This window comes from Propithecus coquereli, unplaced genomic scaffold, assembly GCF_000956105.1.
Source record: "Propithecus coquereli isolate 6110/MARCELLA unplaced genomic scaffold, Pcoq_1.0 Scaffold113, whole genome shotgun sequence".
NCBI classification, from domain to species: Eukaryota; Metazoa; Chordata; class Mammalia; order Primates; family Indriidae; genus Propithecus; species Propithecus coquereli.
This window is the reverse complement of record NW_012135303.1, coordinates 3,006,099-3,025,336: the sequence shown is the minus strand read 5'-3', so window position 1 is coordinate 3,025,336 and position 19,238 is coordinate 3,006,099. Positions and strand designations below refer to the sequence as shown.

Genomic DNA, 19,238 nt, shown 5'->3' with positions numbered 1-19,238 from the left:
GTTTCCCTCAGTGCTCCAGTTTATCCAATGAGATGTGACATTATTAACCAACATCACAGGCATAATTTGAGAAGTTACTAAGAGAAACCAGAAAAGTAGGAAAAACTTAAAGAGAAAGTGGTAGGCAGAATGGCCCCCCAAAGATAGCCATGTCCTAATCCCTGGAATCTATGCATATGGTAAGTTATACGGCAAAGGGAAATTAAGGTGCCGAGAGAATTAAGGTTGCTAATCAGAAGGCCTTAAAATGGGGAGATCATCTTAGATTATCTAGGTGGGCCCAATGTAATCCCAGGTCCTCAAAAGTGGAAGAAGGAATGAGAAGGGAGGACTAGGGAGATGGCGGCCTGAGAAGGATTCAGCCCAACGTTGCTGGCTTTTAAGATGGAGGAAGGGGCCACAAGCCAAGGGATGCTGAAAAAGCCAAGGAAACGTCTGCCTTGGAGCCTCCAGAAGGGGCACAGACCTGTCAACACTTTGAGACCCGATTCAAACTTCTAACCTCCAGAACTGTAAGAGAATACATTTGGTATTGTTTAAGCCACTAAATGTGTGGTAATTTGTCACAGTATCAGTAGGAAACTATTATAGAGTCCAAGATCAGCTTTCAAATTCTAAGCAAAAAGATATGTAAATACCCCAAATTCCAGGACTAGGATTCCCTAACTCTTCTTGGCAACTCCCTGCACCATTGAGCAAGCTTCCCAGAACCAACCTGGTGCTTCAGAAATATCCACTAGTGAGAAACAATATGGGGTCTTGTCCAGACTCAGCGCGTCATGCCATTCACACAGGGGCCGCAGCACCTAGGAAGAAGCTGGTTCTTGCTGCATTCAGAGAAAAGTCAATTGAAGCAATGATTTTGGGGGAGTAAAGATAGTTCCAGTTCACCCAGAAAGGTCATTGGGTCTAATAGCTCCATATTTCAGGGCCTAACACAGTGCCTGGCATATAAAAAGTACCCAACAAATATTTACTATATGACCAAATGAAAAATGGAGTGTGTGGGAGTGTCTTTTAGCTTCCACCATCCTCTCTACAATTCTTTCTTTCATGTCCTCTGGAAAAAGCCTCAAGACCTTATGGGGCTGAATTTTCCAGGCTTTTTTTGCACTTGAAGTACCTGCCACATAAAATGTCCAGACATCAAGGAGCAGTTGATGCTCTCTGTTTGAATTCCAAGCATTCATTTAATTTACAAACTCCTAGAGAGTAGAGCCATTTGTCTATTAAGCCATACTTTCTTTTATCTGTTATTCATTTTATTTGTTAGTTGTCAATGTGTCTTATTTGTCCCTTTTTCTCCAGTGTCTCTTCTCCACCCTTTGAATCTGTAGCAGCTTCAAATCCATTGCTTCCATATTGTATCTATGCATCAGAAATACTTTTGGCTGCAAGCAACAGTTTTCTTGATTATTAGTGGCCTAAATCAGGAATCAGCAAACACAGCTTACTGGCCAAATCCTGCCCACTGCTTGTTTTTATAAATAAAGTTTTACTGGAACACATTTATTTACGTAGTGTCTATAGCTGCTTTCACACTACAAGGACAGGTCAATTAGTGGTAACAGAGACCATATGGCCTGCAATACCTAAAATATTTACTACCTAGCACTTAAAAAAATCTGCCAAACCCCGATTTAAGCAATAAAGAGATTTAATTATCTCAAGTAACAAAAACCTTCAGGGTAGGAGTTTCATGCTTGCTCAGCTGCTCTCCAACGCCATTAAGGACTCAAACTCCATCTTTTCCTTCCATCATCCTTTGCATGTTGGCTTTTCTTCCTCATGCTTGTTAGCGCATGTTCACAAGATGGTTCCCATACCTCCAGAGGTCACATCTGGGTCCAAAGGATAAAGAAAAGGGCCAGCAACAATCCTTGCATAGCTGTTCCTTCTCTAAGAAAGCAAAGAATTTCCAGAAGCTCTCCAGTAGCTTCCTCTTAGTCTCATTGGACAGAACTCGGTTACGTGGCCACTCCCAGGTGCAATGAAATCTGGGAAAGCAAGGCCCTCCTGTCTGCAGGTTCCACATCCGCAGATTCAGCCAACTGTGAAGGAAAATATTTGAAGAAAAAAAACAACAAAAAATAATGCACATTTTAAAAAAAACAATACAGTACAACTATTTACAGAGTATTGATATTTACACTGTATTAGGTATTATAAATAATCTACAAATGATTTAAATACACGAGAGGATGTGTGTCGGTTATGGGCAAATTCTATGCCATTTTACATAAGGAACTTGAGCATCCTTGGATTTTGATATCCACAGGGGTCCCGGAACCAATCCCCCACGGGTAGGGAAGGATGGCTGTATCTGGGAAAAGGGTTCTGTTAACAGAGAAAAATGGGGATTCTGTTAGCATAAAGAAGTGAGCGGAAGAAATGTTGTGCAATCAACAGTCTCACCACACCCTGGACAAGGGCAAGGAGAAAAGACCTAGTATTTGTTGACCACCTACTATGTGCTGAGTATTGAGTACTTTACATACTTCAGCTCATTTAATCTTCACACTGAGGACACTGAGGGAAATTACTCAGAGAAGTAATTAACTTGCCTAAAGACACATGCCCAGGGGTGGGGCTGGATGTTAACGCGAAGCCTGTGCTCAGTCTCCTTCACTGTGTCCCCCTCACATCCCGTGAGGAGTGCTGAGGGATTAGAAGGTGCTTTCACACGTGCGAGGCAGGCAGGGCGGGGAAGCCAGGAGGGGTGAGAGGAAAGACCCTCTCACCTACCATAGGCTGGCACAGTGAGGCACATTTTGCTTACTTTATTTCATTTATACCATCGAAAATCTCTAAAAGGTAGATATTATCAGTCGTACAGATGAGATTTTATAATTTAGGTGACTGAGAAGTGACAAGGCTGGCCAGGTGTAGTGGCTCACGCCTGTAATCCTAGCAGTTTGGGAGGCTGAGGCAGGAGGATTGCTTCAGGCCAGGAGTTAGAGGAGTGGAGGGGCTGGAATTGGAGCTATTCATTCATTTAGTTATTCATTTCCCTCACAATATCGAGTCCCTGCGGTGTGCCAGGACCTGTGAAATCTGACTCTCAGGTTGATTCCAAAACCCATGAACTTTCTACTCCCTCCACCATGCTATCAGCTCCATTTTAGAGAGAGGTTCGGAAAGGTTCTGGGGCTCGCCCAAGATCATAACGTTCCTACAAGACAGAGCGGGCCTTGAATCCAGACACTCTGGCCCTAACTCCAGGATGCCCTCCCAGGCTTTCTCCCTAAGCTGTCTCCTTCCCAGTCTTCTACTTTTGCTTTTTGGACCCACTCGATGTCTCCCTGTGTCCATTGTTCAGGCTCTGCAGGCTCGAAAGATTGACGTGAAGACTATCCTCAGAGGTAGGAAGAGATCTGGTGCGTATAGAATGGGTTTTAGGATGCCGGAGCCATTGAACTGCTGAATTAACCAACCCTGGTACTCTCCAACCTTTGGTCTTTTTGTTAATGTGAGATAATAAAACTTTCTTTCTCGTTGTTCAAGTCTGTTGAGTCAGATTTTACTACATCCTAACAAGTGTGAAAATGTTGGTCTCTGGTCTTCCAGTTCTTACTGTCTGGGACACTGAGGCCCCTGCTTCAAAACCATTTCTACTTGCTTTGACATCATGCTGGTTCATGGTGCTGAGTCCTGGTCCATTGAAGAGATGGAGGCTTTGCACTCATGTGGCTTTTGAAGCCCTGGATTCTGGTTCCGACCCCACTGCTAACTGGCTGAGCCTTTACTCTTTCTCTTTCCAGGCTTCATTATTGCCTTGGGGCAGCTGCTTAGCCAAGGGGTAGTAAATGGGATGCATCCCTCGTGCCAGTTCTCACTGGGACACCGTGTGGATCACGTTCATGGAGCATCAAAGAGTGTATGCTGTATGTCTCCATTCACAGAAGAAACTAGCCCATGGTGTTAGAAATCAGAATAGTGACTACCTGGTGGGGAGGACGATGCCGACTATAAAGTGGCATGAGGGAACTTCTGGGCTGATGCAAACGTTCTGTATTTTGTTTTCTGTGGTGGTTACAAAGGTGTATACAATTGTCCATTTTTATCGAAGTGAACGCTAAAGCTCTGTGAAAGTTATTTAAATTATGTGTCAATTTCAAAAATGTTTTAAAAGAGACAATGGATTCTGAGATGACATTTAGTTCAACAGTCAAGAATGCCGTGACTGATTAGCGATGTCTGCCACGGACAGGGGAGGGTGGGAGATGTCAACACAAGTGCCACAAGTTTGCTGTTCTTGTGCTTCAGCCATGGTCTTCTGAGAGTTTTGATATCACTTACAGGATTATAATGAGGTGAAAGTTCTTTGTATAATATAAATTCCTAGGCAAGTGTGAGATGTTATTATTCACATTTATTCTCTACAATGTCTTGCTCAGTGGGACTGACTTTGGCAGGTAGGTTCCCAGAAAATTCTCCCTGGTTGAAATGAAATGCACCAGAGCCAGATATTTTCAAAATGCCAGGCTCCCCATGGACAGGGACATGGTTTGTCTGTCCCATTATTCACATTACAAACTTTGGATGCCAGTGTGGATCTGCGAGCAGGCTTCCCCATGGCACTACAGAGCCATTTTTGAAGGTACTAAAATGATTTCCACAGGCTGAACTAGGTAATGTTTTCATCTGAAGCTTTTATCCTTTTCTAATGCTCTCTCTCGAGATGGGGTCTGGTATTTATCATTTCTCCCTCTCCTTCCAACTGCAAATCTGCAGGGGCCTTTCAGAGCTTTGCTCTGTGGGCTCTTGGTTTATGTCTGTTAGCCGAGGAATCTGTTTTTGGTGCTGTCTGGCACCTTCTGGGAGTCTCCTGGATTACTGATGAGGACTATGCTAACCAGCCTCTATCACTGAGAGGCTCAGGGTTCAGCAGCTGTGCTGTTTCCTGACTGGTGTCCCCACAGAGGGAGCAGGACAGAGCCTGGCAACCGTACCTCTACTTCCGAAGCCAGCTGGAGAGCCAGGCCCACCGGCAGATCCAGCCTGGGTATTCAGCCAAGAGATACCTCCGAGGCCTCTTGCAGACGTGGCCCCCTGACACCATGTACAGGCTCCAACGTGCAGGTCAGTGGGGAAATGAGAGGGGGGTGCACCCCGAGCTGCCCCACCTCGCGTTCTGGTGTAAGAGTGTGTTTTCCATCAAGGTCCGATGGATTGCAGGCCCAATTTTCTATTAAAGCAAAGTCCCCAAGCTTGGTAGCCCACAAGCCTCTATCATGGCTTGCACCCTTTGTCCTCCCCACATGTGCAGAGGCAAGGACAGCCTGGGGTCTTGCCTTCACTCCCACCCCTCACACTCAGTGGCCTCACACTCCACATCCCAAACCAGAACTTTCTTCCCAGACTTTTCTGCTCAGAGGCCTCAGAGATCCTCCAGTTCAACCTCCAGCTTTTACAAGATGAGGGAAAAAAAGGACCAGAGAGGCAAAGTAAGTTGTCCAAGGTCATTCAGGCAAAAGCAGAGCTGGGACCAGAAATCAGATCCTCCCTGAAACCCCAGCTCCACATTCTTCCCAACATTCCCCTGTTCACTGTCTGGGGTGATCTCAGCTCCTTTAGGAAGTGAAACGTTAAGCCTCCTCCTCTTAAAGATGGTGGCTCTGCAACGCGACCCACTTAGAAGTGAGACGGACACCCTTCTGCTGAATAGAGACCCCAAATGCACTCTGCAAAGGCTTAAAAATGAAAACGGGAAATGGTCGGGGATCAGAGTTGCTAGATTTAGCATGCGCGCACACACTCCTGCCCCCTACCACCCTTCCCCTGCACGCAAAGAGTTAAATGTGCAATTTGGGACATACTTCTACTAAAAAAGTATTCGTCGTTTATCTGAAATTCAAACTTAACTGGTCATCCTGTATTTTATTTGGCAAACTTATGGGGGACAAGAAGAGTGAGCAGAGGACTTGCCAGTGCCCAATCAGCTGTTTGCCATGTCTTCAGCAACAGCGAACAGGCAGGGCCAGAGGAAGACTGGCTTTATAGGTTTACCCTGGGAAAGGAGAGAAGTAGCTCTCTCCCCAGTAAGTGGCAACCTGAAGCAAAATGAGAGCTGTAATTGATTTTATTTTCATGGCAGCTCCATTTATTTAACACTCGTGAGAGAGAGCCTCTTAACCAAAGATGTGTTTATCACTGGGTGGGACAGAGGGCGGAACAGGCCACTGTCCCACGGTCTAGGCCCAACATCTTCAAGAATGAAGGCCCTTTTTAACGTCAAAAAATGTCTCAGACCCCTCTGTGGGAGTCATATGGCTGAAATATGTGGTTTAAGAAAAGATACGTGCACATGTGCATTCTTGGGCCCCTTGCCATAATTCCTTGCCAAAGCCCTCTTGAAGGTGAGGCCCTCAAACAGGAGACACAATTGCCAAAGGCCCCAAGGCCCCTGCCACCCTCTCCTCTCACATCTCAGAGGTCACCACCTTTGTGATGCTAGTACATTCTCTGGTCCCTTCTTTGTGTCCCTATGATAAATCTTCAAGCCCATGTCTACAAAGCCTTCTCTGACAACTCCAGTCAATATTGAGCTCCTCACTTTCTGACCTTCTATCACACTGACACTCAGAGCCACACAGTTGAGCACAGGAGAGCTTTGTCTCTCCAATAGACTGTGAGTCTATTAAAAAGGGCCCATGTCCGGTTCCTCTGTATCTAGCCCATTGCCTAGAAGAGGGGTGAGCCCATTGGTAAGCCCTCAAGAAATATTTGCATGATGACTGGATTGAGAAGGGTGTTGATCATGGCGCCTACAGAAGCAAGCAGGACGCATCCACTACCATCGGATCTCTCCTCCTGAGGCAGAAGGAACTTTTTACCCAGGCCACAGGAAGTAGCCATGTTTCTTCCACAAGGGAGAGCCAATTCTTGGGAATGATGGAGCAGGAGCAGCACACACGTGGCACAGGGCCAGAAGCACCCAAGGCACTGTATAGAGAGGCCTCTATGGGTTCTAGCTGACTGTTTAATCCCTCTCATCTTCTAATTGTCTTCCTTAACGGGCAATGTCCCAAACCAGGACTAGTATAAACGGGACCTTGTGGTTATCTACAAGAACTATAGATTGGCAACCACTATCTCTATCAATAACTCCTGACCTACCCTTCAGGATACATCAAGGATTCTGTGCTGCTCCAGGACAGTCAACTCAATGTACCAAAGAATCTCAGGCCACAACAGGATCTTTCAGGTGTACCCCCAAAATACCATCTCCTGCCTGTCTTCCCTCCATTTTGGATTCAACAAGGAAAATCTTTTGATCAAGGTACATGTTGATTTTATGACCAGTTCTCAAATACTTGGATTTTTAACACCTTAAAATGGAGTTTCCCAAAATAAGGTCTTGGGATTCTGGGTGTTTCATGGTCCTCCTCTGTAAAATGAAGGGGTTAGTCTAGACCAGCACCGTCCAATAATACTTTTTGCAAGGATGAACTGTTTTGTATGTGCTGTCCTATATATTAATAGTAGCCATTAGCCACATGTAGCTATTGAATACTTGAAATGTAGCTATTGCAACTGTGAAGCTGAGTTTTTTATTTTAATTAATTTACATCTAAATATCCACATGCAACTAGTAGCTACTGTATTGGACAGTGTAGGCCTAGACTCATCTTAGATAATTTCTTATATCTGTTCCACCTTAATATTATTTAATCCTGTGATTTTTGTGGCAATATAATGTGAAAAAAAATAAGCCTTGGGTCATAAATCTGTATTCCAGTGGCTGTTTTCTCAGTTACTAGTTGTAATATCTTGAGCAAGTCACTTAACCTCGTTGAGCTTCTATTTGCTCATCTCTGCAATGGGCATAATAAGACCTCATTACCATATAGAAGATTATTGTGTGCTGTCAGTACCATGAGGATTTTACCTGTCAATATTATTTTTGGGAATTAGAAGCACTCAAAGAGCCAGAAGTTGTCTTTGGTAAGGGAGATGGGAAAAGATGACTAGGGAGCAGTAGGGCCTTGGCTAGAAAAGAACAAGAGCCCAACGTAATACAAAATGTTGTCTGAAATAAAAAAGAAAATTTTCAGAAACATTGGTGGTGCCCGACCAAGCCCTATCCTGGGGTAAAGGGTCTGATAGGGTAAGTAGAGAACCTGGCTTAATGAATGAGTAGAGAACAGGGCAGGTTCTCAGAGCCTGAGGCCGTTAAACATTCCAGCCACACACCTCGCTGAGTCTTGTCTCTGGCACCAGGGACTTCTGGTCATAACTTGATGTGTCATAACACACAGGTAGTTTGTCTATATGAAATATGTGGGTCACACAATTCTATTTCTCTTTGTAAATTAATACCCTGGTCTATCCATGAATCTCTATGCATTTTGCTAAAGTGGGTCAATATCCTGAGGCCAGTTGACTCTGGGGCACTGAAGAGATTGATTTCTGGGCCATCCATGTCCTGGGGAGTGGTGAGCTGATTCATGTAGTTCCCCTGTGTGGGCACTCGCTGCCTTTCTCAGGGTGGCACACTATCTCACCATTGCCTATGCCCTTTCTCTTCAAAAATCCTGCTGTCTCCAGTTAATATCCATACACTTTGATGCCTTAGGATCCCGAAACATTGGACAGTGGATTGCATTGCCTCCGTTTTATGAATGGATGAACACTGCACACCTAAGGGGTAAAGTGACTTCCCTAACTGATGCCATATACCGAGGAGCTGCCACAATCAGGCAGAAAACAGACAGGCTGTATAGCATAGTGATTAAACATGTGGCCATTAGCACCAGATTCCAAGCCATGTGGCCACTCTGGGCCTTGGTCCCTCATGCATAAAATGGAGATGGCCATACCCACCTTTCCTCTCAGGGCTGGATGTGGGACTTAAATGGGGTAATGTAGTAGCTGGCACTTAGTAAGTGCTCAACAAACAGTAATTGTAGACCTTCCTAGCTTGTGTTTTTTTCACTTCTATTTTATTTTATTTTATTTTTCAGGTAGAGTCTCACTCTGTTGCCTGGGCTAGAATGCCATGGCATCAGCCTGGCTCACAGCAACCTCAAACTCCTGGGCTCAAGCGATCCTTTTGCCTCGGCCTCCCGAGTAGCTGGGACTACAGGCATGCGCCACCATGCCCGGCTAATTTTTTCTATATATTCTTAGTTGTCCGATTAATTTCCGGCTAATTTTTTCTATATATTCTTAGTTGTCCGATTAATTTCTTTCTATTTTAGTAGAGATGGGGTCTCGGCTCTTGCTCAGGCTGGTCTCGAACTCCTGAGCTCAAACAATCCGCCCACCTCAGCCTCCCACAGTGCTAGGATTACAGGCGTGAGCCACCACGCCTGGCCTTTCACTTGTGTTTTTTAAGTATAATTACTACTAATTGCAAGGTCCAATTGCTCGTGATCACAGGGGCCAAAAAAAAAATCAATTTTAAAGAAGCAAAACGAGCTCACAGGCTGGAACTTGAACTCTGACTTATGTTTTCATTGGTTTTAACTTTTTTTCCCTGTTAGCCTCCCTCTCTTTGCCAGACACTTTATCTGGAGAAGCAGCAAAAGTCCTGGCTGCAAATCCCAGATTCTCCACAGTGTGATGGTGGCCAAGTCACTTGTGCTTCCTGCATCCTCAGTTTGCTCACATGTAAAATGCAAATATAATATCTGCATTCCTTCCTCCCTGGGTTGCTGTGAAAAATCGTAGGAGAGGACAGAGGTAGAAAGCTCTGTAAAAGCTCTAAATTGCTACCCCAATGCACATTATTTGGGTTATCTGAATCCATATTTGAGATATAGAGAGACTAAGTTTTGTGGTCTCCTTTCAACAATTGAAACTTCTGCTGCTTTGCTTGCAAACCTGTTTCTATTAAGCATAGACAAATGAGCCAGATGATGATGTTAACTGAGAAAAAAATCCTTGTTTCCCCTCATATTAGATTGAGTCACATATTCAAACTCCTCTGGGATATAGCAAAAGGGAAGATTGTCTCTCTGTATTCCCCCATGCACAATGCCCCAACTTAGACACTCTGATATATTAGACTGTTCAGTAAGTGAGCAGTCATTTCGCTAGAGTTTTACTCCACCCTCAGAAATGCATTTGGTTCCAGGTAAATCTGAGTGGGAAGGATGGACCTAGGGTCTGACTTGACCTCAAAGGATCATTCTAGAATACTACAAAAGGTCTTTAGTGCCACATTCTGTAGAGGGAGTTGAGGTCCTCTTGGGGGCAGGCCTAATGTGGCCCTGCGCTGCCTCAGATTGAGGAATCCCAGGGCCCAACAGGCTTGCCTGGGCCACTAAAACCTGAGCAGACCCTCTGAACTGGAGCCTGAGCCTGCACCTGTTCCACCAACACTCTCAGCATCATTTCAAACCCAGACAGCCTTTAGGAGCCAATGGGCAGAGGAAGGGGAGCTGGAGGAAGGGAGTAGCCCTACACCTGGGCATTACACTCTTGACCTAGTGACACTAAGGACAGAAATGACAAGGGAGGTGAGGGCTGGGGAGCACAGGGGGAAGGTGAGGCTGGCTGGGGAGGAGAAGCAGCTCCCAGAAGGCCAGTGCTCCACCACACACGGGGCCCCTGCGGGCTCCCAGAGCCCCTGGTTGAAAGACAACCCCGCATTGTTCCACAGAGCTGCATGCTGGGAATGGAAGTATTGCTAAAGCTTGGCTCCACACGAGGAAGGCTTGCCAGACTGTTTCAGCAATAAATCTACCTGAAGTGATGAAAATAGCTGCAGGACCCTTTAAACCATTGATGAAAGATTTGTTAACTATGTTGGAGTCATCTGTTGACTCAGATCCTTCCTGAGTGTTGCAGACAGGGTAAGTTCAGAGAGCTAAGCAGCAATGCCCCTCACTGCATTCGGCAGAGGTTTTTCCACAAGTAAACAGCCAGGAGACAGCCCAGGAACCCAAGGGCTTGCTTCAGACAGAGCATCTCAATGACAACAGAGCAGGGCTGCAAGCCACACCACTGCCATCTGCTAATCCCTTGCAATTTACAAAGGACTGTGGTATTCATTGTCTTATTTGAGCTCCAGACAACTTTGGAAGAAAGTGAGGGCAAGAAATCAGTATCTCTGACACAGAAAAGGAAACTGCATCCAAAAAATGAACCAGGGTTGAGTCTCCTGACTTGTGCTGCAACTCTGTTTCCACCCACCTGGCTGCCACTTCCGTGGGGGCACTGTCAGAAACAGAGAAAATGGAGGAGGAACAAGGCCTTGAACACGTGTGCTCAGAGAAGCAAGAAGGGAGGCAGTTTGGAGGCAGCAATAGCACCACACCCATTTCTGGGGTTACAAGCTGACCCGCTGTTCACCTTTGCAGGTCAACAGGGCCCAGATGAAGGGGAAGCTGGGGCTGGTGGACACGTGGACCAGGGCCCTGTAGCCAAGAACTGCAGCAGTGAGGGGAGTCACTTGCGGCCACTCAGGAAGCAGCCCTGGCAGGAAGATGAAACCAGGGCAGAGGTACCATTTCTGATGCACTCCCCTGTCGTTGTTTTCCTTGACTTCATAGAAATTTCTCCCTCCCTTTGCTGCTTCTTGGCGACCTCCAGAGAAGAGCACATTGACCCTTTTGACCACTGTTTCCCAAAGTGTCATCTGTGGAACCCTAGCATTGCAAGATGCTTCATTTAAAAAAAAGGAGGGGGGGATTTTGTAGCCACATACATCTGGGGAATGCCGTGTAACGTATTCTCCTCCCAGAAAGTCACAGTGCACATCTGGATATAGAGCACTTCCAAAAGTTCTATAGTAAAGTTACCAGCTTAATTTTGTTTAGTTTTGGGTTTTCCAAGCTTATCTAACCACATATCCTCCCCTGACTCTTCGCCCATCTAGAAAAAAGGGGTTTTGGCCTTCGACTTGGAAAAGCCTTGGTTTGAGTCATGCTTCTTACTAGTTGTGATGAGCCTGTCCAAGAAATGTAACAAACTTTGAGCCTGAATTACCTCTTCTGTAAAATGGAGTTTTTACCAGATGTATCTCACAAGGTTACTATGAGAATTAAACAAGTTAAAATGTAGAAACACTTTCTAAACTCTAAGGCACGCATGTGTGTGTTTGTGTGTGTATGTGTGTGTATACAAGATAACAGTTGTTCAGAGCAACATAGACAACATCTGCTCTCATCTTGAATAAACTCATTTGACTTACAAGAAGGTCATATGCCAAGGAGAACAGGAAAGGAGGAGAAGAGCCACACAGTGGAAGGAGAGAGGGGAGAGACATTTCATGATGGATAAAGACAATGATACTAGCACTTCATTTTTGATTTTTAATTTTTTTTTTGCAGGAAGGCCTTTTTTTTCGGGCTTGTTTAATTTTCTTTTTTTCTGTCAGCAATCACAAAATGTTTTATTATAATAAACAGCATTAGAGATCTTGCTATTATCACCTATTTTTCTTCTCAGCCTGCAAAAGAAATATCATCCTCAGAACGACAAGTGTGGCCACGAGGGCTAACTGTTAAAGGAACCTGCTCTGTTCCTTTATGATGGCCTGTTTACAGGAATGTGTGTCTGTCGTTCCCTAGGACACGGCAATAGAGAATCACCTGCGTGTCTATGCTTCAAAGGAAGGCCACAATGAAAAGACACACAAAACCTCCAGGAAGTCCTTTGGGCATGCCCACATCGATCCTCCTTGGCTCCTGAGTGACAAATCTCACGTTACATTCTACGGAAGTGCCTTCCCCAATAGGAAGGCAGATTTTAGTGGTAAGAACCCAAATGTCTTGCTCATTGATCTGGGCAAACTTAGTCACGCAGAGTTCATTTGAGAACACTGAGACATGCCTAATGTCACTTCCTTGTGCCATTCACCTTAGAAAATAATAGCTAGAGTCCAGCTGGATGTGGGGATGAGACTCTGACAGACTCCTCTTTGCCTAGTGCTCAGTAGCCACACACATTCTGAAATCACACCACCTGGGATCAAATTATCCCCCACTTACTAGCTGTGATCGTGGGCAAATTATTTAATCTTGCTGAGGCTCAATTTTCTCATCTGTAGAATGGGGATAATAATTCCTCCATAAGGCTATTGTGGGGATTCAGTAAACTAATGTATATAAAATACTTTACATAATTATTTTCCCATATTTAGTACTCAATATATATTATTATTACTTTCATGATCATTCTTTCCATCACTTGACAGCAAGAGTCCAACCCAGATAACGAGACAGATTGTGGCTTCCTGAACCACAGCCTCAGCCAAAGCCATGGCTATCTCAGCACCTAGCACTCTCCCTGCCCATCTTCCCATGAACCAAAAAGTGATCAAAGTGGAAAGTCAGCTGGTCATCTCCATACCCGCAACTAATAAATTCTCATTCCCATCCTGTTTCTACAGACAAACCAAGGACTATGAAACTCCACGAGGCCAGAAGTGGCCACTTGTTACGGGAGCCTCCTGCTGAAAGATGCCTTTTCCCTTCTGTAGCCTCTGCTACTGGCTCAGAGAAAAACACCCCTGGGGATGTGAAAAAGAAAAAGGTTGTGTGTGTGTGTGTTTGTGTATGTGTGTGATTAATCCCAATCCAGAAATGAGGTGACCCAAAGAGATGTCTCAGCAGAGAACTGGCCTCTCTAGCCTCTGAGCTCACCAGGTGGAGCTGGGATAGAGCTGCAGGAATTTAGTAAATGTTGAAAATCGTGAAGTACAAGGAATTTCAGCTGCCCCAGATGCTACCTTAAAGTATATGTTATTACCACACTCTCCACTGAGGGTCTATCACCTTTGAAAAGGTAGGGCAAATTTTGCAAATGTATTAATTCCCTTCAGAAGTCCAGTATACCTTCTTCCTCAGAGATGTCCTGGGCTATCTCTGGCCTGGTCCTGCCTTGCAATTCTATATGGGCCTTCAGTGGTGCGAAGTCATCAGTGATGAACAGAAACAAGGAGGGGCTCCAGAATGTTCTGCCCTGTAGCGACTGTGTGAACATGAGGTTGCTCACACCCTCTGGGCCATAGTGAACTGATCTGTGTGCACAGATAGTAATGCTAACTTCACAGGGCTGATGGAAAGATAAGACGAGATGATGTACTTCCGGGAAAGTATGCTGTGTCCGATTGGGATTACAGCATTGTTGATTAATTGCAAGGATTTGTGTCATCTGAAGAGGCACTACAGGTGGTCCTAGTGCCAGTGAGAGAGGTTGTTTTCAGTCTGTTCAGGATTTTCTCCTGATTTTCACAGATTTCCTATTCCTGAGTTGATCTAAACCTTTCCATCCACACCAGAAGGGCCTCTGTCTTCCCAGGTTCCTTTGGACCAAGAGTAAACAGCAGGCCTGACCGGCCAGACTCACCACAGGCCAAAGGAAAGCCCTCGATCTCACACCCGGGTCAGCCCAGAACTGGGCCAGCCTCAGAGGAAAGGAGTCCCTTCCCTCACCCATGTCTATGGTTTAACAGAGGAAAGCAATATTTTCCACTACATTAAAACTCTGTGTAAATTTTTAATTAGAATAAAGAAATTAAGTCTTGGCTTGTCCACCATACCTCACACAAATGGTTCTGAGTTTCCACATCAATTTCTCAATGCAAACCTTGTCAAACAAAATGCACAAGGTCAGTATTCAAAAAAGGGCAGTTGGTGGGCAGCCAGCATTTGGACAGTGAGGGTCTCTAGCAACATAAAGATCCTATGTGCATGTTTGGTTAACCGTTTTCTTAATGTCTCAAAATTATAAATATTACCCTTAATATATTTGGTTGAATTTCCTTCCTCAATCAACTCTAAATACATAGGATGCTTATGTATGTTTCTGATCATTTTTTTCTTTTTGAGCACTAAAAAAGAGACACCAGAAGGGCTCTGTCTTTTCTGGTTCCTTTGGATCAGAAGCAAACAGAAGGCCTGGCGTTTTGATTTTTCCTCCTGTGAAACTGAACTCTCTGAAACCCAACACACTTATATATTTTATAGAGTCAAGTTCATATGTTGAGAGTTGCACACTAAAAGGAGAAATTTTCAGCAACTTCTGAATAATTGGAAACAGGAGGCTCTAACTACTACCCCTAGCATATCTCTCATATATATAGTACACACATACTTTTTTTGGACAGAAAAAAACTAGACCAAATTAGTGGCTGATTCCGACACACAATGATTTTTTTTTCAGCTATGTTCATTTTGCAGAAGTGTGGAGAAGTTTAGATTTTATGCTAGTAGCTAGATACACTCTAATGAGAGGAGAGTCCACTCCCAAAGAAATATCTTAGAAATAATTCTAGTTTCAAACACTATTGTAATTACATATATTGGCTCATTTAATCATCATAATGACTTTATGAGGTAGACAGTACGATTATTCCTTTTTTACAGAGGAAGAAATGGAGTCTTAGGGAGGTTATGTAAGATGAGCAAATGCAAATGCGTATTCCTATTTTCTGCCCCTTCTTACCTGAAAGCTTGCAGTCAAATGTTGTGCACCTTGCTTTTTTTCCTTAACAACGTATGCCAAGATTTCTCCCTATAGGTACATAGAGATCTCAGCTATGTCATTTCAATCCTGCTCAGTTTCCCTGGCTGCATAAAGAAAGACTATATATACTGTCAAAGGCTTAAGTTTGTCATGTTTATAATTTTCAGAGGTAGGATGAACAGAGGCATATGCTGAGCTCCCAAGAGACCAAACAGCACCACTGAGGTTAGATACCCGGCTCCCAGTTTGGTTAGCTTCACTTCTCTCAGCAGCTGCTGGTGCAAGAGATACACACAATAAGATATTAATACAATATCATTTGCCCCCTGCAGACAGCAGGGCTTGGATACCTGCCTTGTTGATTATGTTTTTAAATTTTCTCCAGGCACCAAAGGCTTTGAAATTACCTTCTATCTCAGAAGAACCACCCAGAGTCCTGGACCACCTGAGGAGCCAATTTAAAGCCAATGAGCCCCCAACAGAGCTCTTCATAGTCCCAGTGGAGATTCATTTCCACACCCAACATCCCCCAAGAGAAAAAGCCTGCAGAAGAGGTAGGTCCCGTGTGCATGGGCACTCCTGAGGGAACTCAGGTAGGCCAGGAAGGACTGGGCTGTGGGGTTCTGCCAATCCGACACACTCTGATATCATGGCTGACCTTCCCCATGGCTATCCTCTTCAGAGAATTTTTTTTAAGAAGGAAAAGGGTAAAATTTTGAAGTACGTCTATTCTGGTCACATTCAATTCAATTTTAAAAATATTTTTCAAGACCTTCATTAAGCAGTGCATTTTGTTAAACTGTAAAAGAGAAAGGAAGACAGGCATACACATAAATAAGTCCAATGCACCATAGGTGTCATAAAAGTACAAGAATTTTCAGGCAGCTCACGAAAAAAGAAATAATATAAAGCAACACAACTATAATTGAAATTGAAAATAAAAAACCTGGTTAAAAGGAGTAGACAAATAGATGTTATCAGACATCTGGGATGAATTTATTGCTTTAGGTAAGCACTAAATTTGGCTGAGTTTCCTGGCAGCCAAGGTAAAAATGATACTTCGATCTTTGCATCTTCATTTTATAAAAGGTAAAAGTTTGTCCAAAGAGTCATTTTCCTGATTCTGAAATAGGTTATTACATAACAGATGACCTCTACAATTTTTGTCAAGGCAGAGATTTTGTACTTCTAAGAAAAGTTCTAAGAGAATATGGACAAGGGAGAAATCATCTCTAACTGGGGACTTAGGAAAGCTTTTTGGAGGAAGCTTCTGAGTGACCTCTCACAGTGTGTCACAGAGAGAAATTCTTCCTAACCTTCCTAAGTCATTCTATAGTACTATTGTCTGAGACACATTCTTGCTCCTGGGACCTCTTGGACCATCTGAGGCAAAACGTGACTCCAATTTTAGGAGGATCCTAGTTCTGAGTTATCTAGAAACTTGAGCAGAAACTGCCACTGATTTCTTAGATAGCTTTGACTCCTGGGAATCATATAAGCAGCCATTTTGTTCTAAAGCTGTTTGGAATTCTCACTGTGAAGAAGACTGCCTAATTGTTGCGACTAAAAGATCAGTCAAAGAAAGGGGGAATAAAGGAACTATGTGGGGTGATGAAAATATTCTAAATCTCGGTTGATTGTGTAGATTATACATTTGTTAAAACTCATTGAATTGTACACTTAAGATCTGTGCATTTCACTGTATGCAGATTTTACCTTTCTAAAATATTACTCAGCTCCTTAAAACACACACAGACACACACACACCACCCAAAACATGGTGTTTTAAAATGTAGATCTTACTATTATTCAGGTGTGGTGTGGCCAACAGATCAGGAGACAATCGCCACTGAAAAGATAGTTTGTTACCCACAGTTCCCAAGAAGAGGGGCATGCCACGTCATGTAGGCATACAGGGAAGCACCAGGGTTAGTCAGAGGCAGAAGTGGGGGAATGTGGGCAAGAGTCTTTACTGTGTTTTTTGCGGAAGGAATGAGCAGGGCAGGGCAAGCAGGCTAAGCAGGTTTAGGATTGGCAAGTTTGAATAATTCATTGGGCTCTAGGACATAGGGGATGTCCCTAGTTGTCTGATACTAGCCCTGGGGTAATTAGGGCAAGTGAATAGTGGTCCAGCAGTGTAACAGTTTGGTAAAGGAAGTAGTTCTGGATTAATTGGTTTACATATAACAATGTGCTCCCAGGTAAGAGGTCATTTACTATCTCTAGGAATTGGCTATCCCTGGGAGCGACTGACTCCTCAGGGTCAGTCAGGTCCCAGATGTCAAAATATCAGAATAAAAACATATACTTAATACAAAGAGAGACATGACTATCCACAGTTGCATTAAATCTGATTATTTTCCATGATGACCCCGACGGGAAAATCAGGAAGACCACCAGGCTATCATGAACCAGATTCTTAAAGCTATTAGATGCATCAAGCTTGCCAACACATCACCAAATGAAAAATAGGAATAAGGTACAAAGAACGTGAATCCATTGAGTTCTTCCTTCTTTTACATATCAGAAAAAAAAAAAAATATATATATATATATATATATTAGTTCATGCAACTTCAGAACCAGCTGAATCCAGCCCTCAGAAAATAACATGTGGGCAGTACTTTTCTAAGTCTCTCAGCTCTGTTAACTTTTTCTCTCAAACAGGGTCTTATCCTGTGGGGATAAAGATGTTCTCCTGCAATTCCATGCTAAGCTCTTACCTTTGCAAAAAGGATATGCCTCTTAAAAGCTCTTGCAAAAGAGCAAAAATCACCTGATTGGCCAGGTGTGGGTCATGTGCCCACCCTGGAACCAATCACTGTGGCTAAGGCAATGAGATCCTCTCATGCCAGGCTTCAGTGACATGCACATCCCTGGAGTCAGGGAACGGACACAGCTCCACCCAAACCACATGGTGTGAGCAGGGGAGGGGTAGGTCCCCAAAAAGAAGAGCAGACATCTACTACAACTTGGCTTTCTCTTTGCCTCGTAGGTGCTGCATACCCTGAGTCAGACCCAGAAACAGAAGAAGAGGCCAGGCCTTTATGGAGGCCTCCCCTGAAGCATGTGTCATTGGAAAGGCCACGGGAGTTAACAGTGCATCTCCCAGTGGACACAGGAAGGGACAGGGACAACTTCCCGCCTCAAGGTAGCTCCTCCTTCCTTTCCACATCCCTCAGGAATCTCTCTCGGAAGGGAAGCAAGGCAAGACATGCAAGGGTCCTCAGCCAAGAAAAAGGAGGCTGGAAGGGAGGTTAGTCCATCCCCGGCCACTTAAAGATGGCTTTTGTTCACGCAGCAGCTGGCTTAACCAAAGTGCTGAAGTAAAACTAACTTAGTATCTAGCTTGCAAACTGCTTACTCACCAAATCATTCCCCTACTAACACTTCCTGGTTGCAGATGTAAGATGGCACCAGACTAACTAAAAAATTGCTGCATGCCCTATACTTAATCCTACATTTTTAAACAATGAAATTTCATTTCTAATCTGGTTATAAATATGTATTCATTAAAAAGTCCATAATATCAGTAAAAGTCTTCACTCCAATTTTTCAAAACAGCATATAGACATTTGAAATTATACACATGGATGCATCTAAGTGTATGTGTTTATGTGTTAGATAGGTTGGAAGCAATGGGCCATATTTAGAAAGCTACTCATTTAAAAAAATTCCTTTCCAAAAGGCATCTGCAAGACCACAGTATCACAAATGCCAAGTGATCTCTGACTAGTGGTATCAGAAGTAAAAGGATGCACATTAATGTGTATGGAGCTCTTCCTCTGTGCCAGGCACTGTTCTTAGGTTTTTTTTTTT

At 43.9% G+C, this 19,238-nt stretch overlaps 1 protein-coding gene across 1 annotated transcript in view; it reads left to right on the top strand.

Moving 5' to 3' along the window:
* Positions 1-19,238, top strand: part of KIAA2012 (KIAA2012 ortholog) — a 99,064-nt gene that overhangs the window by 9,513 nt on the left and 70,313 nt on the right. Inside the window, exons 3-9 of the mRNA XM_012655396.1 lie at positions 4,923-5,082; positions 7,127-7,282; positions 11,310-11,452; positions 12,522-12,705; positions 13,343-13,485; positions 15,806-15,974; positions 18,415-18,675. Of these exons, the coding sequence (XP_012510850.1) occupies positions 4,923-5,082; positions 7,127-7,282; positions 11,310-11,452; positions 12,522-12,705; positions 13,343-13,485; positions 15,806-15,974; positions 18,415-18,675 (1,216 nt within the window). The remainder of the gene's footprint in view (positions 1-4,922; positions 5,083-7,126; positions 7,283-11,309; positions 11,453-12,521; positions 12,706-13,342; positions 13,486-15,805; positions 15,975-18,414; positions 18,676-19,238) is intronic.